The sequence below is a fragment of the Castor canadensis genome, chromosome 10 (assembly GCF_047511655.1).
Source record: "Castor canadensis chromosome 10, mCasCan1.hap1v2, whole genome shotgun sequence".
Taxonomy (NCBI): domain Eukaryota; kingdom Metazoa; phylum Chordata; class Mammalia; order Rodentia; family Castoridae; genus Castor; species Castor canadensis.
The window spans coordinates 55,219,512-55,235,387 of NC_133395.1; the positions used below are offsets into that span (position 1 = coordinate 55,219,512).

General features: G+C 36.3%; 1 protein-coding gene across 4 annotated transcripts in view; it reads left to right on the forward strand.

The window, feature by feature from the left end:
- Naa16 (N-alpha-acetyltransferase 16, NatA auxiliary subunit) overlaps window positions 1–15,876 on the forward strand; it is a 71,210-nt gene that overhangs the window by 34,042 nt on the left and 21,292 nt on the right. For all 4 annotated transcript variants that reach the window (XR_002212398.2, XR_002212399.2, XM_020163808.2 and 1 more), the window contains exons 9-11: window positions 6,122–6,228; window positions 12,558–12,630; window positions 15,395–15,564. Coding sequence is in view for 2 of the 4 variants with exons in the window: in XM_020163808.2 (XP_020019397.1) it covers window positions 6,122–6,228; window positions 12,558–12,630; window positions 15,395–15,564 (350 nt within the window). In the remaining 2 variants the exon portion in view is untranslated. The remainder of the gene's footprint in view (window positions 1–6,121; window positions 6,229–12,557; window positions 12,631–15,394; window positions 15,565–15,876) is intronic.

The following is a 15,876-nucleotide window of genomic DNA, read 5'->3' on the forward strand; positions in this document are numbered from 1 at the left end:
ACCTCACCTTCTGGTACCCATTAAAATCTACTTTATCTGTGAATTGCCTCTTTTAGACATTTCATATAAATGGAATCATGCCATATGTAGCCTTTTGAGTCTGGCTTCTTTTGTCAGTCTCAAGTATATCCTAGGTTTTACGATGCAGGTAAGGATATTCTTTTAGGAGCTTTAAAATTCATTCATGTGCATCTTATAAAAAAAAATCACTTAGCTTTAAGATCACAAACAAAGCTCCTCTGTTTTATTTTTCCTTTTTGGAACATGAGGCTTCATATTTATACTGCCTAGATTTATTTCCGTGTTAATAAAATTCCTAAGAGCTCTCAGTAAGTGGATGGTAGAAAATACACCTTTACTCAAAAAACCTGGAATCAACTACTGATTGAAAAGTGCTGTATAGGTTAAACTGTGGACCTTCTGAAACATTCTGTCTTTGAAATACTGGAAGGATTTTTATTTTATTAAAATTTATTTTATTAAAAATTTCAATTTTGACGGTATTGGGTTTGAACTTGGCTTCACACTTGCTAAGCAAGTGGTGCTCTGTTGCTTGAGTGATGGCCTCTGTTCCCTTTTGTTCTGATTATTTTTGAGATAGGTTCTCACTTTTTGCCCAGGACAGCCTGGACTGTACTTTTCTTATTTTATGATTCCTGCTGTAGCTGGGATGACAGATTTGTGCCCTTGCAACCAGCTTTTTTCTGTTGAGTGTCGTGAAATTTTTTGCCTAGTTAGCTGGAACTGTGGTCTTCCTGATCTCAGCCTTCCGAATAACTTGGATGACAGGCATGCACCACCACACCCAGCATTTTTTTCTCTGAGATAAGATCTCAGGAACTTTTTTGTCTGGGCTGGTCTCAAATCAGCTGATCCTCCTGATCTCAACCTTCCAAATAGATATAAGCCACTAGTACCATGCTTAGAAGGATCTTTTTGTTGTTTTGTTGATACCAGGTTTTGAACTCAGAGCCTCATACTTACTAAGTGCTCTACCACTTGAGCCACTCTGCCAGCCCCTGGAAGGATCTTTTTATAAGAAATATGTCCCAATTGAAGAGTCTGATGGCATGGTTTTCAAGATGATTCATTTGTTTATTCACATTTTTGTCAGGATATATTCATTGTACAGGGGGGATTTATTGTGACAATTCTGAATAGATGTACATTGTATATTGGTTAGATCGCCCTCCTGCTCCCTCACCCCCCCGCCCCGCACCGCTGTACCACTTGAAGCAATTGCAAGTGGTTTCATTGTTCTGTTTTGTATATGAAGTCAATCAATCATACTCTCTCACCTTCATCTCCTTGGTTCACCCTTCCCCCTCTCCCATAAGTACTCCCCCACACACTGTACTTATTTTACACTCCTGTCCTTTATTATTAATTCCTAAGCCAATGTTCAAAGGGGTTTCTGGATGTATCCCCACTGTAAGTATACTTTACTTTGGTCCGTTCAGCCCCTCTGTTACTCTCCTTTACTCCTTCACTCCCATTATTCACCAGCTTTCTATACATATTGTTATATCCTCTACCCTAACAGATGTTATATATTTTGATATTGTTGATGCTGTATCATTCTCTTTGCCTTTCCCTCCTTCCCCAAGTTCCATAGAGTAGTTCCACTATTACAAATATGTTCTATATACACGTTTGTTTATGATGTTTGTTTTTGTGTATATGTTTATCTTTTGGATCTGTCCTCCACATATGAGAGAAAACAAGCAGCCTTTGCCTTTCTGAATCTGGCTTACTTCACTTAACATCATGTCCTCTAATTGTATCCATTTACTTTCAAACCACATGGTGTCATTCTTCCTTATGGCTGAAGAAAACTCTATTTATATGTATATGTGTATATATAACATATAATTAATATGTATATAATATATATTAATAAATGTTTTTATATATGTATGTGTATATGTATATAAATATATATTTATCATATTTTCTTGACACATTCATTAGTTGTAGGGCATCTGGGTTGTTATGAAAAGTGCTGCAATAAATATCTGTGTAAGTGTCTATTGCATCCTGAGTTAAATTCTTTCAGATAGTGGTATCATTGGATCATAAGGCAATTCTATTTTTAGCTTTTTAAGGACTCTCCATACAGCTTTCCATAATGGTTGTACTAATTTGCATTCCCACCAACAGTGTATAAGGGTTCCTATTTCACCTCATCCTTGCCAGCATTTGTTGTTTATGCTCTTGAAGATGGCCATTCTGATTGGGGTGAGATGAGTGTGCTTTTGAAGTTGACTACTTCAAGTATTTATTTGGCCATTTGTACCTCTTCCTTTGAAAATTCCCTATTCAATTCATGTGACATTTCTTCATTGGGATGTTGAATCTTTGAGGGTTGAGTTTTTTGAGTTCCCTGTAGATTCTGGGTATTAATCCCCTATCAGATGAATAGCTGGCAAATATTTTCTCCCATTCTTTGGGAAGTCTCTTTAAGTCTAGTGTTTCTTTTTGCTGCTCAGAGCACTTCAGTTTGATGCAGTCCCATTTGTTGTTCTTTTTTTTTGGTAGCGCTGGGGTTTGACCTCAGGGCCTCACACTTGCTAGTTAGGTGTTCTACCCTTGAGCCACTGTACCAGCCCATTTGTTCATCTTTCTTATAGATGCTGAGCCACAGAGTTCTATTTAGGATGTCATTCACTATGCCTGAATGCTCCAGTATATTCCTACTATTTCTTGTAGTCGTTTCTGTCTTTGAGGCCTTATATTAAGATATTTGATCCACTTTGAGTTGATAATGGTAGAGTGAGAAACAGGGATCTAGTTTCAGTCTTCTACATGTGGATTTCCAGTATTCCCAGCAACATTTGTTGAAGAATCTGCCTTTTCTTCCATTGTGTGCTTTGGGTTCCTTTGTTGAAAATCAGTTGACTGTAGCTATGTGGGTTTATATATGGATCTTCTGTTCTGTTCCATTGGTCTTCATGTCTGTGTTTGTGCCAGTGCCAGGGTTTGAACTCAGAGCCTCATGCTTACTAAGTACTCTACCATTTGAGCCACTCTGCCAGCCCCTAAAAAGATCTTTTTATAAGAAATATGTCCCAGTTGAGGAGTCTGATGGCATGACCTTACAGATGATTTATTTGTACATAAGTATATTTATTTATTTATTTACTTACTTATGGCAGTAGTGGGCATTGGACTCAGGGCCTTGTGCTTGCTAGGCAGGCACTATATCACTTGAGCCACTCTACCACCTCCTACATACACTTATTTATGAAGCTCTGGTAAATATTTTATATGTACATATGTATGTATATTTATACAAATGCTTAATTGTACCTATGCAAAAACTAGGTATGTCTTAAATCTTTTTGCCTGTCTAAACATATTTTTATGTGCAGTAAGAAATGCATCTTGATATCATCAAAGGCAGTAAGATCATTTTCAAAAACACATGAGACTTGAGAATGCAATGTAAAAGTCTTAAAAAGGAATTTCCAGTTTTTAGATTAAAAAGTTAATACCCACAGAGCAGTGAACATAGCTGAAATACTGAGGAAGTTCTCCTATACCCTACACTATTAAGTGCAATGAAAGTAATTCAGGGATAAAGCTACTCTTCAAAATAGCTAGTTTATCATATTCTATTATTCTCCACTGACTGAAGGATAGAAAGAGAAAGGGAGGTAATCCAAAGTTTTAAACTAGCTGGTCATTATTTAGATCAAATTTCAAATGAATCAGAAATAGTCTCATCTTGCAGTCTTCGCTGATTACTTGAGTATTAGTTTTTGGGACATCGGTTCTTTATGTAAGTCCATACTATTTATATAAGGAAGAATGAAGTATAGTGTCTGTACCATCAGAGAAATGTGTATTGTGTGTTGTAATGATAAGTGATCGGTTTTTCTCTTGAAAGTAAAAACTATGGAGGTACTAAAGAATTGTTACAAAATGACTAGGAAGAAGGGAGATAATTTGTTTCTGTGGTAAGGATTTTCTTATACCTAAAGAAAAAAAACACTGAGATAGTTAAGTAGTAATTTTGGGATGTGGCATGTGACTGAGCAGTTAAGTAGCTTCTTGCTTAAGTAATATAGTTGCATAGTTACAAAAGAGTTTTTAAATAATGAAGTCTTTGTCCTATGTTTCTCATTGGCCATCAGGTTTACTTCTCTCATGACAGCCATTGTTACCAGTTGATGGTGTATTTGTCCAGAAATACATATTATGCAGAGACAATAAAAAATATATGTGGTAGCCATGATTGTTTTGTATCTGGGCTTTCTTTTCACTTAATTCTCTTTGGAAATCAATCCTGTGTCAGCACATAAAGAGTATCCTCATTCTTTCTCACATCTGCACAGTATCAATAACAGTTTCTTCAGAGAAGATTGTTTCAGTATTACAGATGAGAGTTGTGTATATTGTCTTTTTTTTGTGTGTGTGTGGTACTGGGGTTTGAACTTAGGGCCTATGCCTTGAGCCACTCCACCAGCCCTTTTTTGTGATGGGTTTTTCTGAGATAGGATCTCTCAAACTATTTGCGGGACTGGCTTTGAACTCTGCCTCTTGAATAACTAGGATTACAGGCGTGAGCCATGGGCCCCCAGCATATATTGTCTTTTAAATCAAATCTGCCAGTATGATCTGAATAGACCAACAAAGCTGACCAAAAAGAGGAATCCAGAGTAGCTTCTAACATGAAGATAAAGTACTTGTTTTCTTGGTGGTGATAGCAAGTATGGTAAAGCAGAAGCAGGTATGGAAAGCATGCTCTTAACTGTAGAAATACAGTACCTGTCAGATGATAAACAGTACTTATGGAGTGATTAATATGTGCCAGACACTGCTTATTGCCATCTGCTTACCTAATTTGAGCCATACCATAGTACTCTTGAGACCATTTGGCATTATTATTACCCCAGTGGTTTTCGTGGACAAGTTATTTGTCCAGTGTCACACAAAGTGAGTGGAGAAATATATATACTTCCAAGCACCAGAGTCTCTTACTGTTTACCATAGTATTATTAACATTTGCTTTATACCAGAAGTAGTATTGGAAAAATAAGATCTCTGAAACTAGTTTTAGTTTTAAAGGAAGTAATGTAGATTTAGCCCAGGGTGAAGGTTTATTTTGTCTTAGTAATTTTGTGGATTTTTTTTTTGATAGTACTGGGGTTTGAATTCAGGATCTTACGCATGCTGGGCAGGCACTCTACCACTTTTGTCATTCTGCCAGTCCTGTAGTTTTCAAAGACCACTATTTTGGTGATTTATCTGAAAACAATATAAAATTTTTTTTTCAAAATTTATGGCATCTAATTCTATTGCTATGCATGTTTTATTAAACATGGTTAATTCAACCAAATAGCAGCATTGGGTTGTTGGGTTTTGTTGTGTTGTATTGTGATGCATAAGGAAACAAAGGAGGTCATTTCATGTCAATTCAAGGCGTGTATATTGGATTAAATAAATCCAAGTCCTTGATGTCATAATGTTCATATATGTTTATATTTAAAATTAATTTTTAAAATATTTTCTGCTTTCAGAAAGTAACACTAACATATTTATGGTTAGCAAGAACAGGAGAAGTATTTACTTGGTGTTACAAATAGGGTATTTATTTTAACTCATTAGAATTCCCCAGGGCTTAGTCTCATGTCTAACATACATTTACTTTACTTTTATGGTCAGTTTCTCTTTCTAGAATAAGTTCTATGTAGGCAGAACTTTTAAATTTTGTTTTATTCACTTCTATATTGCCGGTACCTAAAATTGTGCCTGGTATGTAGTTGGTGCTTGAGACATGATTGTGGAATGCATGAATGTTGAAGTAAGTCACCAAATGATTTACTTTATGTATTCAGCATTGGCTAGTAGATTTTGTTTCCTCTGCTTACAACTACATAATCACTTTGTTTACCTGTCTTTGAAGTATTCCTTGAAAGTATTTTGAACCTACATCTAGGTAAAATTAAATAGCCAACTATTGGTGTTATGCGTTTGTATACAACTGATAATGCTGACTGACTTTTTGGGTTTAAAACTTGGAGGGAGGTAATTATTTCTGAGGGAGCTTTATTTATTTTTTTAAAGTGATTTAAGAATTGCATCAATCAAATATAACAAAGTATGCTTTTGTTTCTAGGTGAAAAATTCAGAGAACTAATGGATAAATTCCTGAGAGCAAACTTCAGTAAAGGTTGCCCACCTTTGTTTACTACTTTGAAATCTTTATATTATGATACAGAAAAGGTAAAATTGGTGTTTATTGAGTTTTGTTATTATAAGATTTCCATGTAATCTGCTATGATTTAATCTCTTTCTCTGTTCTAGTAATGTTACCTTACTTTTAGTCTAATACCAGATACACTGAAACTATATGCGAATAGTGTAAGTAATACCAATCTGTGAAACTTTACAGAATGTAAAAACTTTATACAAACAGTAAGATTATTATAAAGATATTTTTATACTTATATCTTACTTTTCTACTAGGATTTAAAATTTGACATATCATTACTAGAAACCTATACTTAGCTATTCCATGATTCGTTTTCTGTTTTATGACTATAGATTTTTTCAATTTGTAATTGCATGTCTTTAAAGTTATAGCATGGATAATTGAGTTAGTATAGCAATAAAATGCCATTTGGTTAATAGAGTGTAAATGACTAGTTTTAAGTAATAGGTTACGTCCTAAGTATATTTTTATCTAGTTCTTGAATAAAGAGAATACCTTTATACTTTTTAAAATTGCAAAATTAAATCTTGGTCATAAATTGGAAAGATAATTAAAAATGAGATACTTAAAAGTTTATAGGAGAGCTGGGTGTGGTGGTTCCCTCCTATAGTCCCAGCTACTCGGGAGACCAGGTAGGAAGATCACTTGAGCTCAGGAGTCCAAGGCTATCCTGGGCAAAATGGAGAAGCCTCATCTCAAAAAGAAAAGTTAACAGAAAGTGAGTTAGAGAATCTCATGGACCAGAGAAGAGCAGGAGACAGCATGCAGGAGCCTAGTGACTTGCTGGATTCAGCAGTGCCCCAGGCTCACCATGCCAACATTTACAGCAGGCAGCAACATCTGAAGCTGGAAAAGCATTTCAAGATGGAAATGCTAACCTGACTATTAGACTCAGGTGGCCCTCACTACCAGGCTCAACCTGAAAGAACATGACGTGGAGGTGGTTCCAAATGCACAGGGCCACAAACCCTGGGCTGGTGCTCCAGCAGTAAAGAGGATGACAGCTGCAACCACCACAACAAGGCAAAAAGTTTCCCCCTCCTGGATCTCCTTCATGTGGAGTAGTTGGAAGTGGTTTGAGTGCAAAGAAGCAGCTCCTATCTGCTCAGGCAGTGGGGATGACTTAGGCAGCCTCCCTCCAATCTCCAGTCTCTGGGAGTCCTTTACCAAAGCAGAGCTCAGCTTCTGCTTCCACAGCTTGGGGCATGGCACCTAGGAGAGCTTCCCTGATGTTACACCTATACCCTGGTCTCTGGGCCCCTCTGATCCTGACCTCTGTTCAAACACTGCGTCATCCTTGGGCTCCATGGGGCTCCCCTCAGCCCTAGAGGCCCTTCCAGAGACTCTGATTCTGTGTGACACCTGTGTACCAACACAGAGGTAGCATGGCAGATTGAGGGTGGATCAGGCCCAGGGTGGTTCTGAGTCTGTGATGGGAGGATGGGGTGTTTATGCTTGTGGCTCCTGCAGGTCCCGCAGAGCTAGATCCTGGTGGGCAGTTTCTATTTTGTGAATGTACCATCTCCCCAAATCTCCTGAATGGTCCTCAGTATGTAATATGAGAGCATTTCTTGCAGATTTTTTTCTCTCCCTTTTGGGGAGGGAACCTAAGGTCTTAATGTATGCAAGGCAGGTGCTGTACCACCAAGCCACACCCCAACCAAGGAGAGCATTTCTGGGTGTTTCTTTTGGTAGGTGGTGTCCATGGCTCTAAGGGGCTCTGTCTACCATTACCAACACCTAGCATTATGTCAGGTTGATCATTCTTGCTAAACATTAGAAGTTCTCACGTCCCCTTTTCCAATTTCTTCTTTTTTTTTTTTTTGTGGTACTAGGGTTTGAATTCAGGGCTTTACACTTGTTAGGCAGGTGCTGTACCATTTGAGCCACTCTACCAGCCCTTTTTTGTGTTAGGTGTTTACGAGATTGGGTGTCTTGAAGTATTTGCCTGGACTGGCTTCAAACCATGTTCCTCCTCATCTCTGCCTCCTGAATAGTGAGGATTACAGGCATGAGCCACTGGTGCCTGGCTTGGTTTGAATTTATTTCTCAATGAAAATTAGTGTCTTATCTCACCCCCCCCCCCGCAAAAAAAAGAAAGCAAATTACACTTTTATTTCCAAGCATTATTTCTTATTAGCAGTCTTTTCTGTAATTAAAAAGCTACTATTAGCTAAAAAAATTTTAATTAAACTTCTATCACTATTTACCTTTTCTAATATTTTATAAATTAGCAATAATTGTGAATAATAAGTTGACAACAAATCTGTGTTAGTATAACTGATTGACACATGAAGCCCTGGAGAATATTCTCAGACCATACAAACCATAGCAAGCTGGCTGGAAAATGATAATCATCTTTTGTTCTACCATGTGTACCATTCTTGGGAAAATTCTGGTATAGTGAAAAGAGAATTGCTTTGGAATCTTCCTAGGTTTGGAAATCTGACTCAATCACTTATTTGTTTGAGCAGTTACCTGAATCATAAAGCTGGGGAAGATAATCCTTAAAGGGTGGATGTGTTTTAATTTAATGATAAATTTTAAAAAATTTATTATATTATTGTTGTACTGGGGTACATTGTGACATTTATAAAAGTTCTTACAATATATCATAGTTGAATTCACCCCCTCCATCATTCTCCTTTATTCCCCACTCCCTCCATTTCTGTAATAGTTTCAACAGGTCTCATTTTTTCCATTTTCATACATGAGTACATAAGATTTCCACTATACTCAGCCTCCTTCACCCTTTCAAGTTATAATACAGATATATGTGGAAATGCCACAAGGAAACTTTCTGTATAGCCATCTTAAACAAAAATGCCTTTTTTGAAAAAATGGAGAACAGAAAGGTAAAAGAGGTCCTGTCTGGGAGTCAGTACCAATGGGAGGGGGGAGGATATAAGGAAATGATAAAAATTTTAAGGTGCTTGATTCAGAAGTGTTTAAGAAAGATAATTGCCTTATTCTCCCCCTACCCTTAACTCTCCTACCTCACCTCTGTAAGCAGGTACTTTCACTTCATTGTCATTGTTTTTTTCAGTTGTTGTTTGTTTATTTTTTGCTTGGGTGTTCCTGGGGGGTTGAATTCAGGGTCTTGCACTTGCTAGGCAGAAACTCTACCACTTGAACCACTCTGCCAGCCTTTTTTGTGTTTGTCATTTTTGACATAGGGTCTTGCTTTATGCCTAAGCTGGCCTGAACCATCATCTTCCTATTAGTGCATTCTTTAGTAGCTGATATGACAGGTGTAGCACTACATGTAGCTGTTGCTTGCAATGGGGTCTTGAGAACTTTTTGCCTGGGCTGGCTTTGAACTGTGATCCTCCCAAACTGCTTCCTGAATACCTAGGGTTATGGGCTTGAGCTATCATGCCCAGCTGAGAAAAAATTCTTTATATTAACATTCATTAAAAATAATTGAGAGATGCATTGTTTACTTAATTATTGAATTTAAAGTGACTATAACATAAATTTATGAGATTTATAAGTTTATTTATTTATACCCTATTTATTCCTTATACCTGAGGAACCTAGAGGTTCAGTGCTCAGATTTTTAACGTAGACTTTATGTGAACTTTCTATTATCTTAAATTCTGTTTTCTTAATTAGAGCTTCTTTTGAAGTTCTGAAACTGACATCTGTTTTATGTAGTAGTGTTCACATTCCTTTATGAAAGATTATGTGTAAGTTCATTATATGTCTTGTACTAGCATTTTTGTCATATTTTTAGTTTGCTCTACTTTTTATTATTAAAATTGACTCCCCCAAAGTGTTTTATTCTGGAGACACAGAAGTACACTGTATTTAAAACCTTTGCTAATTGCAGTTTTTGTAAACTGCCTGTAGATGGCATAGTAAGTTCATGAAAAAGAATTGCCTCCATAATTTGAACAATTTGAGTACTAAAATTTTAACCTTAGAAAAAGTTTAAGTTACAGGCATCCTAAGTGAGATTGGTGGGGTGTTATGGTGGATTAAAAGATGTGGTCTTATAGTAAAACTCTTTTTGCAACATTTTTTATTAGTGGTTCTCAAATTCTTAATTCTGTATCAGAATTATCTAGAGGACTTGTTAAACATAGATTGTGTAGAGTCAGAGTTTCTGATTCTGATTCTGTAGTGTTAGTCAAATTATCTCTTACAAGCTACTAGATAATGCTGAATCTTGTTAATAGTCTAGGGATCACACATTCAGATTCTTTTTTATTTTGATAGTACTAGGATTTGAACTCAGGGTCTTGTGCTTGCTAGGCAGGTGCTCTATCACTTGAGCCACACCTCCAATCTTTTGCTTTAGTTATATTTTGGCTAGGGTCCAGTGCCAAATTCAGGCTACAACCTCCTACTTATGCTTTCCAAATAGCTGGGACTTAAGGTGGCCACTTCCATACACAGATTATTTAATGAGATGGAGTCCCACTGACTTTTGGCCCAGACTGGCCTCAAACTGTGATCCTCCTGATCTTCACCTCTCAAGTAGCTTGGATTATAGATGTGTACCATTACTCCCAGGCCCCCATTCTTTTTGTAAACAGAATAATCCTGTTAAATTTCCAAATTATGAGTTTATTTAATCTTCCAGCTCCTTAGACATGCATCATTTCTTTGTGTTGGGAGTCTTCAAACTCCTCTCTTCTAGTTTTTTATAAAATATAGTAAAAATTGTTATATACCCTACTGTTCAATAGAGCATTAGAATTTATTATTCCTACCTAACTATATTTTGCTACCTGTTACCCACTTCTCTTCTTTTCCCCTCCTCCCTACCTTTCCTAGCCTGTGGTGACTACTATTCTACTCTCTACTGCTATGAAGCCAACTTTTTTGGCTTACACATGAGTGAAAACCCCTCCCTTCTTCCTTCCTGACCTCTCCCTCTCTTCCTTCCTTTCCTTTTTTTGGTAGGGTCTCATTATTTAACCTAGGCTGGACTTGAACTCAGGATCCTCTTGCCTCAGCCTCCCAAGTGCTGGGATTATAGTTGTGTACCACCATGCAGAGTGAACCATAGAACACCACTTTGTTACTTAAAACAAAGCTAAACCAACTTGTTAAGATTGTTTAATCTCTTTGTTTTCTTTAAAAATCACCTATTTTCTACTACTATAATCCTTTTGGTTATATTTTCATTGAGTATGTTTCACTAAACATATGTTTTAGTGTTTCACTACACATATGTTTTAGTGTTTCACTAAACATATGTTTTAGTGTTTCACTAAACATATGTTTTAGTGAAGTCATAGTGTGTGTAAATATTTTTCACATCTTGTTTTTTTGTTACAGCTTTTCCCCACTGTTAATATATAGTTCCATCTTATTTCCCCATTGCCTGTCTTAATTCTACTAGTGAATTATGCCATAGAAAGCAACATTATATGAGAAAGATGTTATCTAGGCCTGAGAAGTGTTTTACTTTGGCCTTTTTTTGAGGGGGGTGGTTAGGGTATAATCAATGGGTTTTTGATCAGTGAGTGATCAGTGGCTTTATGGATGCTACTGTGTAACTTTGTGGGGTAGGGATTAATTTGGATTAAAGAAAAAAAACTAATGAAATGTAACTGTCTTTTCTTCGATTAAGTGGAATGAATGCACACAGGTTTTCAGAGCCATGTATACCAAAGTCTGCACAGGACTTATTGATGCACCCATAGTCTGCTCTTTAGTGGCAAGGGAGCCATAGTAAATTTTGGTCAATTTGTAAAGAGGTCTGGGGAAAAATGAAATACAATTTTTTTCCTGAAAATGAAAAATGTCTGAAGTTCCAGTTTTCAAAAACTAGTAAGCTATATTTCTGACCTTGTTTAATGGTAGCTAGATAAATTGGTTAGGAAAACCTGTAATTGTATTAAGTACAGTTTTTACTTTTTGTTCTTTACCAGAGCTGCTAACAATTTTAGGCAAAACATAGTCATTTTAAGTTTCATGTATACCTTTCAAATCTTGGTTTATTTTGCTTTTTTTTTGTAAAGAGTGACATTTTAGAAGCTTACAGCTTCACAAAATGGGAGCAAAAAGGCAAATAAATTAACTGATAATAAATAACACAGGTGTAAAAATTAGGCATTGTTTTGTTAATTTGTCCTTCAAACTCAAACTGCTGATTGAGAAATTACTCTTTTTTGCTATTAATAAAGGCAACAGTATATATTCTCTTTTTCCTCACTCCCTCCTGGAAATGCTCATATTGGAAGATGAGGAAAAAAGCAGACAACCTATAAGCTCTTTTAATTTATATTTCTGAAGTAAACTATATGTTGCTTTTCAAACCTAATTTTATAAATAAAAATACCTTTAATAAACTTTTTAAATTAAAAAAAAATGTTTCTCTTAACAGGTTTCTATAATCCAGGAACTTGTTACTAATTATGAAGCTTCTCTTAAAACGTGTGACTTTTTTAGTCCCTATGGTAAGTTTAAATTAGATTGAATTGGAATTTGATTACTCATTTCAATCCATTTTTAATCATAGTAATTCTATGTTTATTATGTGTTTGGAACATAATAGCTACTTATCAAATAGTTTTTGAAGTAGTAAATGAAATGAGAGCACTTTCAATCTTAATTAATTTAACTTTTCCATAATCTTGTGGAGTATGAGCTGGCATCCCCCACCCCCACCCCTACCCCTTTTTGGGTGGTACTGGGTGGTATGCTTTTGGTGGTACACTTGCTAGGCAGGCACTCTACCACTTGAGCTGTTCCATCAGCCTGAGCAAGCCCTATTATTACACAAGGAAACAGACTCAAGAGGTTGAGTGACTTCTTCAAGATCATGTAGTTAGTTTATTTAGAACCTAGTTTTCTGGAATCCCTAAGTTCACTTTTTCTACAATTTATTTATTTATTTTTTTACTTTTAATCCTGTCTAATTTGGTCTTTTCTGTATTTGTGGGAGCATATGAAAATCAAGACAATTTAGGAAACCCTCTAGAATATTTTCAGTGATGTGGCTGATAACTTTAGTCTGGGTTCTTCTTTCATCTCATTACCCTTTGATTTTTTTTTAAAGCAAATTTTAGACATAATATCTCACCTATTGATACCTTATTATTCATTCTGTTTAAAATACACAAAATTAACCTTATCTCATAATGTCTAATGCCCAGTCTGTGGGGAGCTGACAGGTGTATCAAATAAGCTGCATGTTTGAGTTTGGCACAACCCCAAACAGCAGAAGGTAGCAAGTGTAGTTATGCCAAATAAATTGCATGCTTAAGTTGGCACAGCCTCAGCTGCAGAAGTAGGCAAGATGTAATAAACCTGTTTTTCCTAAGATGTTTACGTTTAGAGAGAAGCTGTCACGGGTTCCTTCTGTTCCCGAGAATTACAGTGTCACACCCCCTTCCCCGAAAATTGCCTCTCCACCTCCGTTGCCACTGTGTATGATAAACTCACTGGAGGTGAGGGGGCATTGTGTGTCTCCATCCGATGGCCCATCCTACCTGGCCCCAGCTTTATGCATGTTTGGTCTTCTGTCTGTTGGCTTCTCCCACATCTCCTGTCACCCCCAGTTGGGTTTCTAGGACAAGTTCATGCAGGACACAAGACCAGTCCGCATTCATATTTCCCTCATTATCAAAGAAAAGTCTTTGTATAATGGTTTTATTTCAATCTAGATCTATTTAAGGCCCATGCTTTGCATTTGATTGTTCTTTTAATATGTGCCTTTTTAAAGGTTTTTTTGTTTGTTTGTTTGTTTGTTTGTTTAAAATAATATCCCATATTCTAGTTTTTTTTTTGGTGGTACTGGGGTTTGAACTTATAGCATGGATAGTTAGATTTACAGGCTTGATCGGATTTTGGATCTGTTTGAATATTTCACAGGTACTGCTTTGTACTTGATATTGTATCACATTAGGAGGAATGAGTCAATCTGGTTGTCTCTCTTTTGACATTAAGATTGATCAGGGTTCCTTGTCAGCATAATGTATCTACTGAAAGGTTCATCATGGGCCCCTGACCTAAGGATTTCAACAGCCATTGCCTGGCTCTCTCATTTCATTTTTTTCATCATTTTCTGTATTTATTAGCTGTGTTTGTTAAATGCATATTAGTAGCATTTATTAGATTTTTTTATGGTGCTGTCAATCAAAGCCAGGGCCTCATACATGCTATGCATGTGTTCTACCACTGGGCTACACTGTCAGCCATGAAATTCTTCTTTTGAAGAAGACTGTACCTCATCAAGTATTTGGCTCTTCTGAATTGCAGCTTATATAAGAGGAGCAGGATAAATGCTTGACTGTGCCTTTATTTGCAGTTTGTATTTTAATTTATGCCATAGTATATTTGCATTATTGTCTTGTGTTTTGGCTGGTTAACTACACTAGAAAACCTGTCGGTTCTGATGTAGTATGAGCAAATTTACAATTTTAGACTTGTATGTCTTTCCTTCTGAAATCCACTTTGAGAGTGCCTTATTTCATCCATTTTTCTGTAGATTGAGGGCACAGGATGGACAGAATTTTAGAGCTCAGCTAATTGTATGCATGTGACTGCTTTTGTTAGAGGCCTTGGACTGTTTTCTCTCTTAGAGTTTTAACATATAGCAGGGATATTTCCACCTTGTTAGGGCTGTGTCCTCTTCCTCTGAATCATACCCTTCAACTTTTGAGTTTCTCTGGCTTAGTTTTGAGGCCTAGAAAGTGCTCTGCCCTAACAGTGTGCCATTTCTTGCCTCTGCTAAGTCTTAAAATGGTTGTCTCTTCTCCAAGTAAGTTTCTTTGATTTTTTTGTTTTGTTTTGTTTTGTCTGGGCTTTCTGTGTTTTGCTTTGACCTTGAGAATTCACAGAATTGGATTGATTTAGTCTTTACCCCAGCAGTGTTTCTTTGGAGGGAGGTTGGAGTTAGAAGCCAGTCAAACTAGCATTTTGAACTTTTTTTTTTTTTGGTAGTGCTAGGGGTTTGAACTCAGAGCCTCATGCTTGCTGGGCAGGCACTCTACCACTTGAGGCATTCCACCAGCCCCAAACTAGGATTTTGTTTCTTTGCTTTGACATGCCACCTTTATGGCATGAAGTTATACCTCTTTCTGTTGAAATGGATCATTTTTGCTGAGGTTTTACTTTTGTTGTAATAATTATTTCATTATGACTTATAAGAGAAAAAGTATGTGATTTGCTTTACTGAATATTCTTCCTTTTAATAATTTAATACTTGTTTAATTGCAGAGAATGGAGAAAAGGAGCCTCCAACAACTCTACTCTGGGTTCAATATTTCCTGGCCCAGCACTTTGATAAACTTGGACAATATTCTTTGGCTTTGGATTATATTGATGCTGCAATTGCTAGTACTCCAACTCTAATAGAGTTATTCTATATGAAAGCAAAAATTTACAAGGTAAAATCTAAGTCACATTTTTTGCATAGTTGAAGAATTTAGTATTTTAAGAAGCCTTGGAGTTGTAGCAATAATTTCTAGGACACCCAAATGATCTTTTTCTACTACTCTAATAATCCTAAGGACTTTTCTGTTACATACTTGTACCATCAGTGTTAGTCCTTTGATTCAGTTGTTAGCAAATGTGAATTGTGATTATCTGTTTTTATAGATATATTTGACACAAATGTCAAATTTCTAACTTGTCCTTATAATTTTTTTTACTTAGATTGCACCCATAGTCTCTTGATCATAAACTGATTTATTTAATAC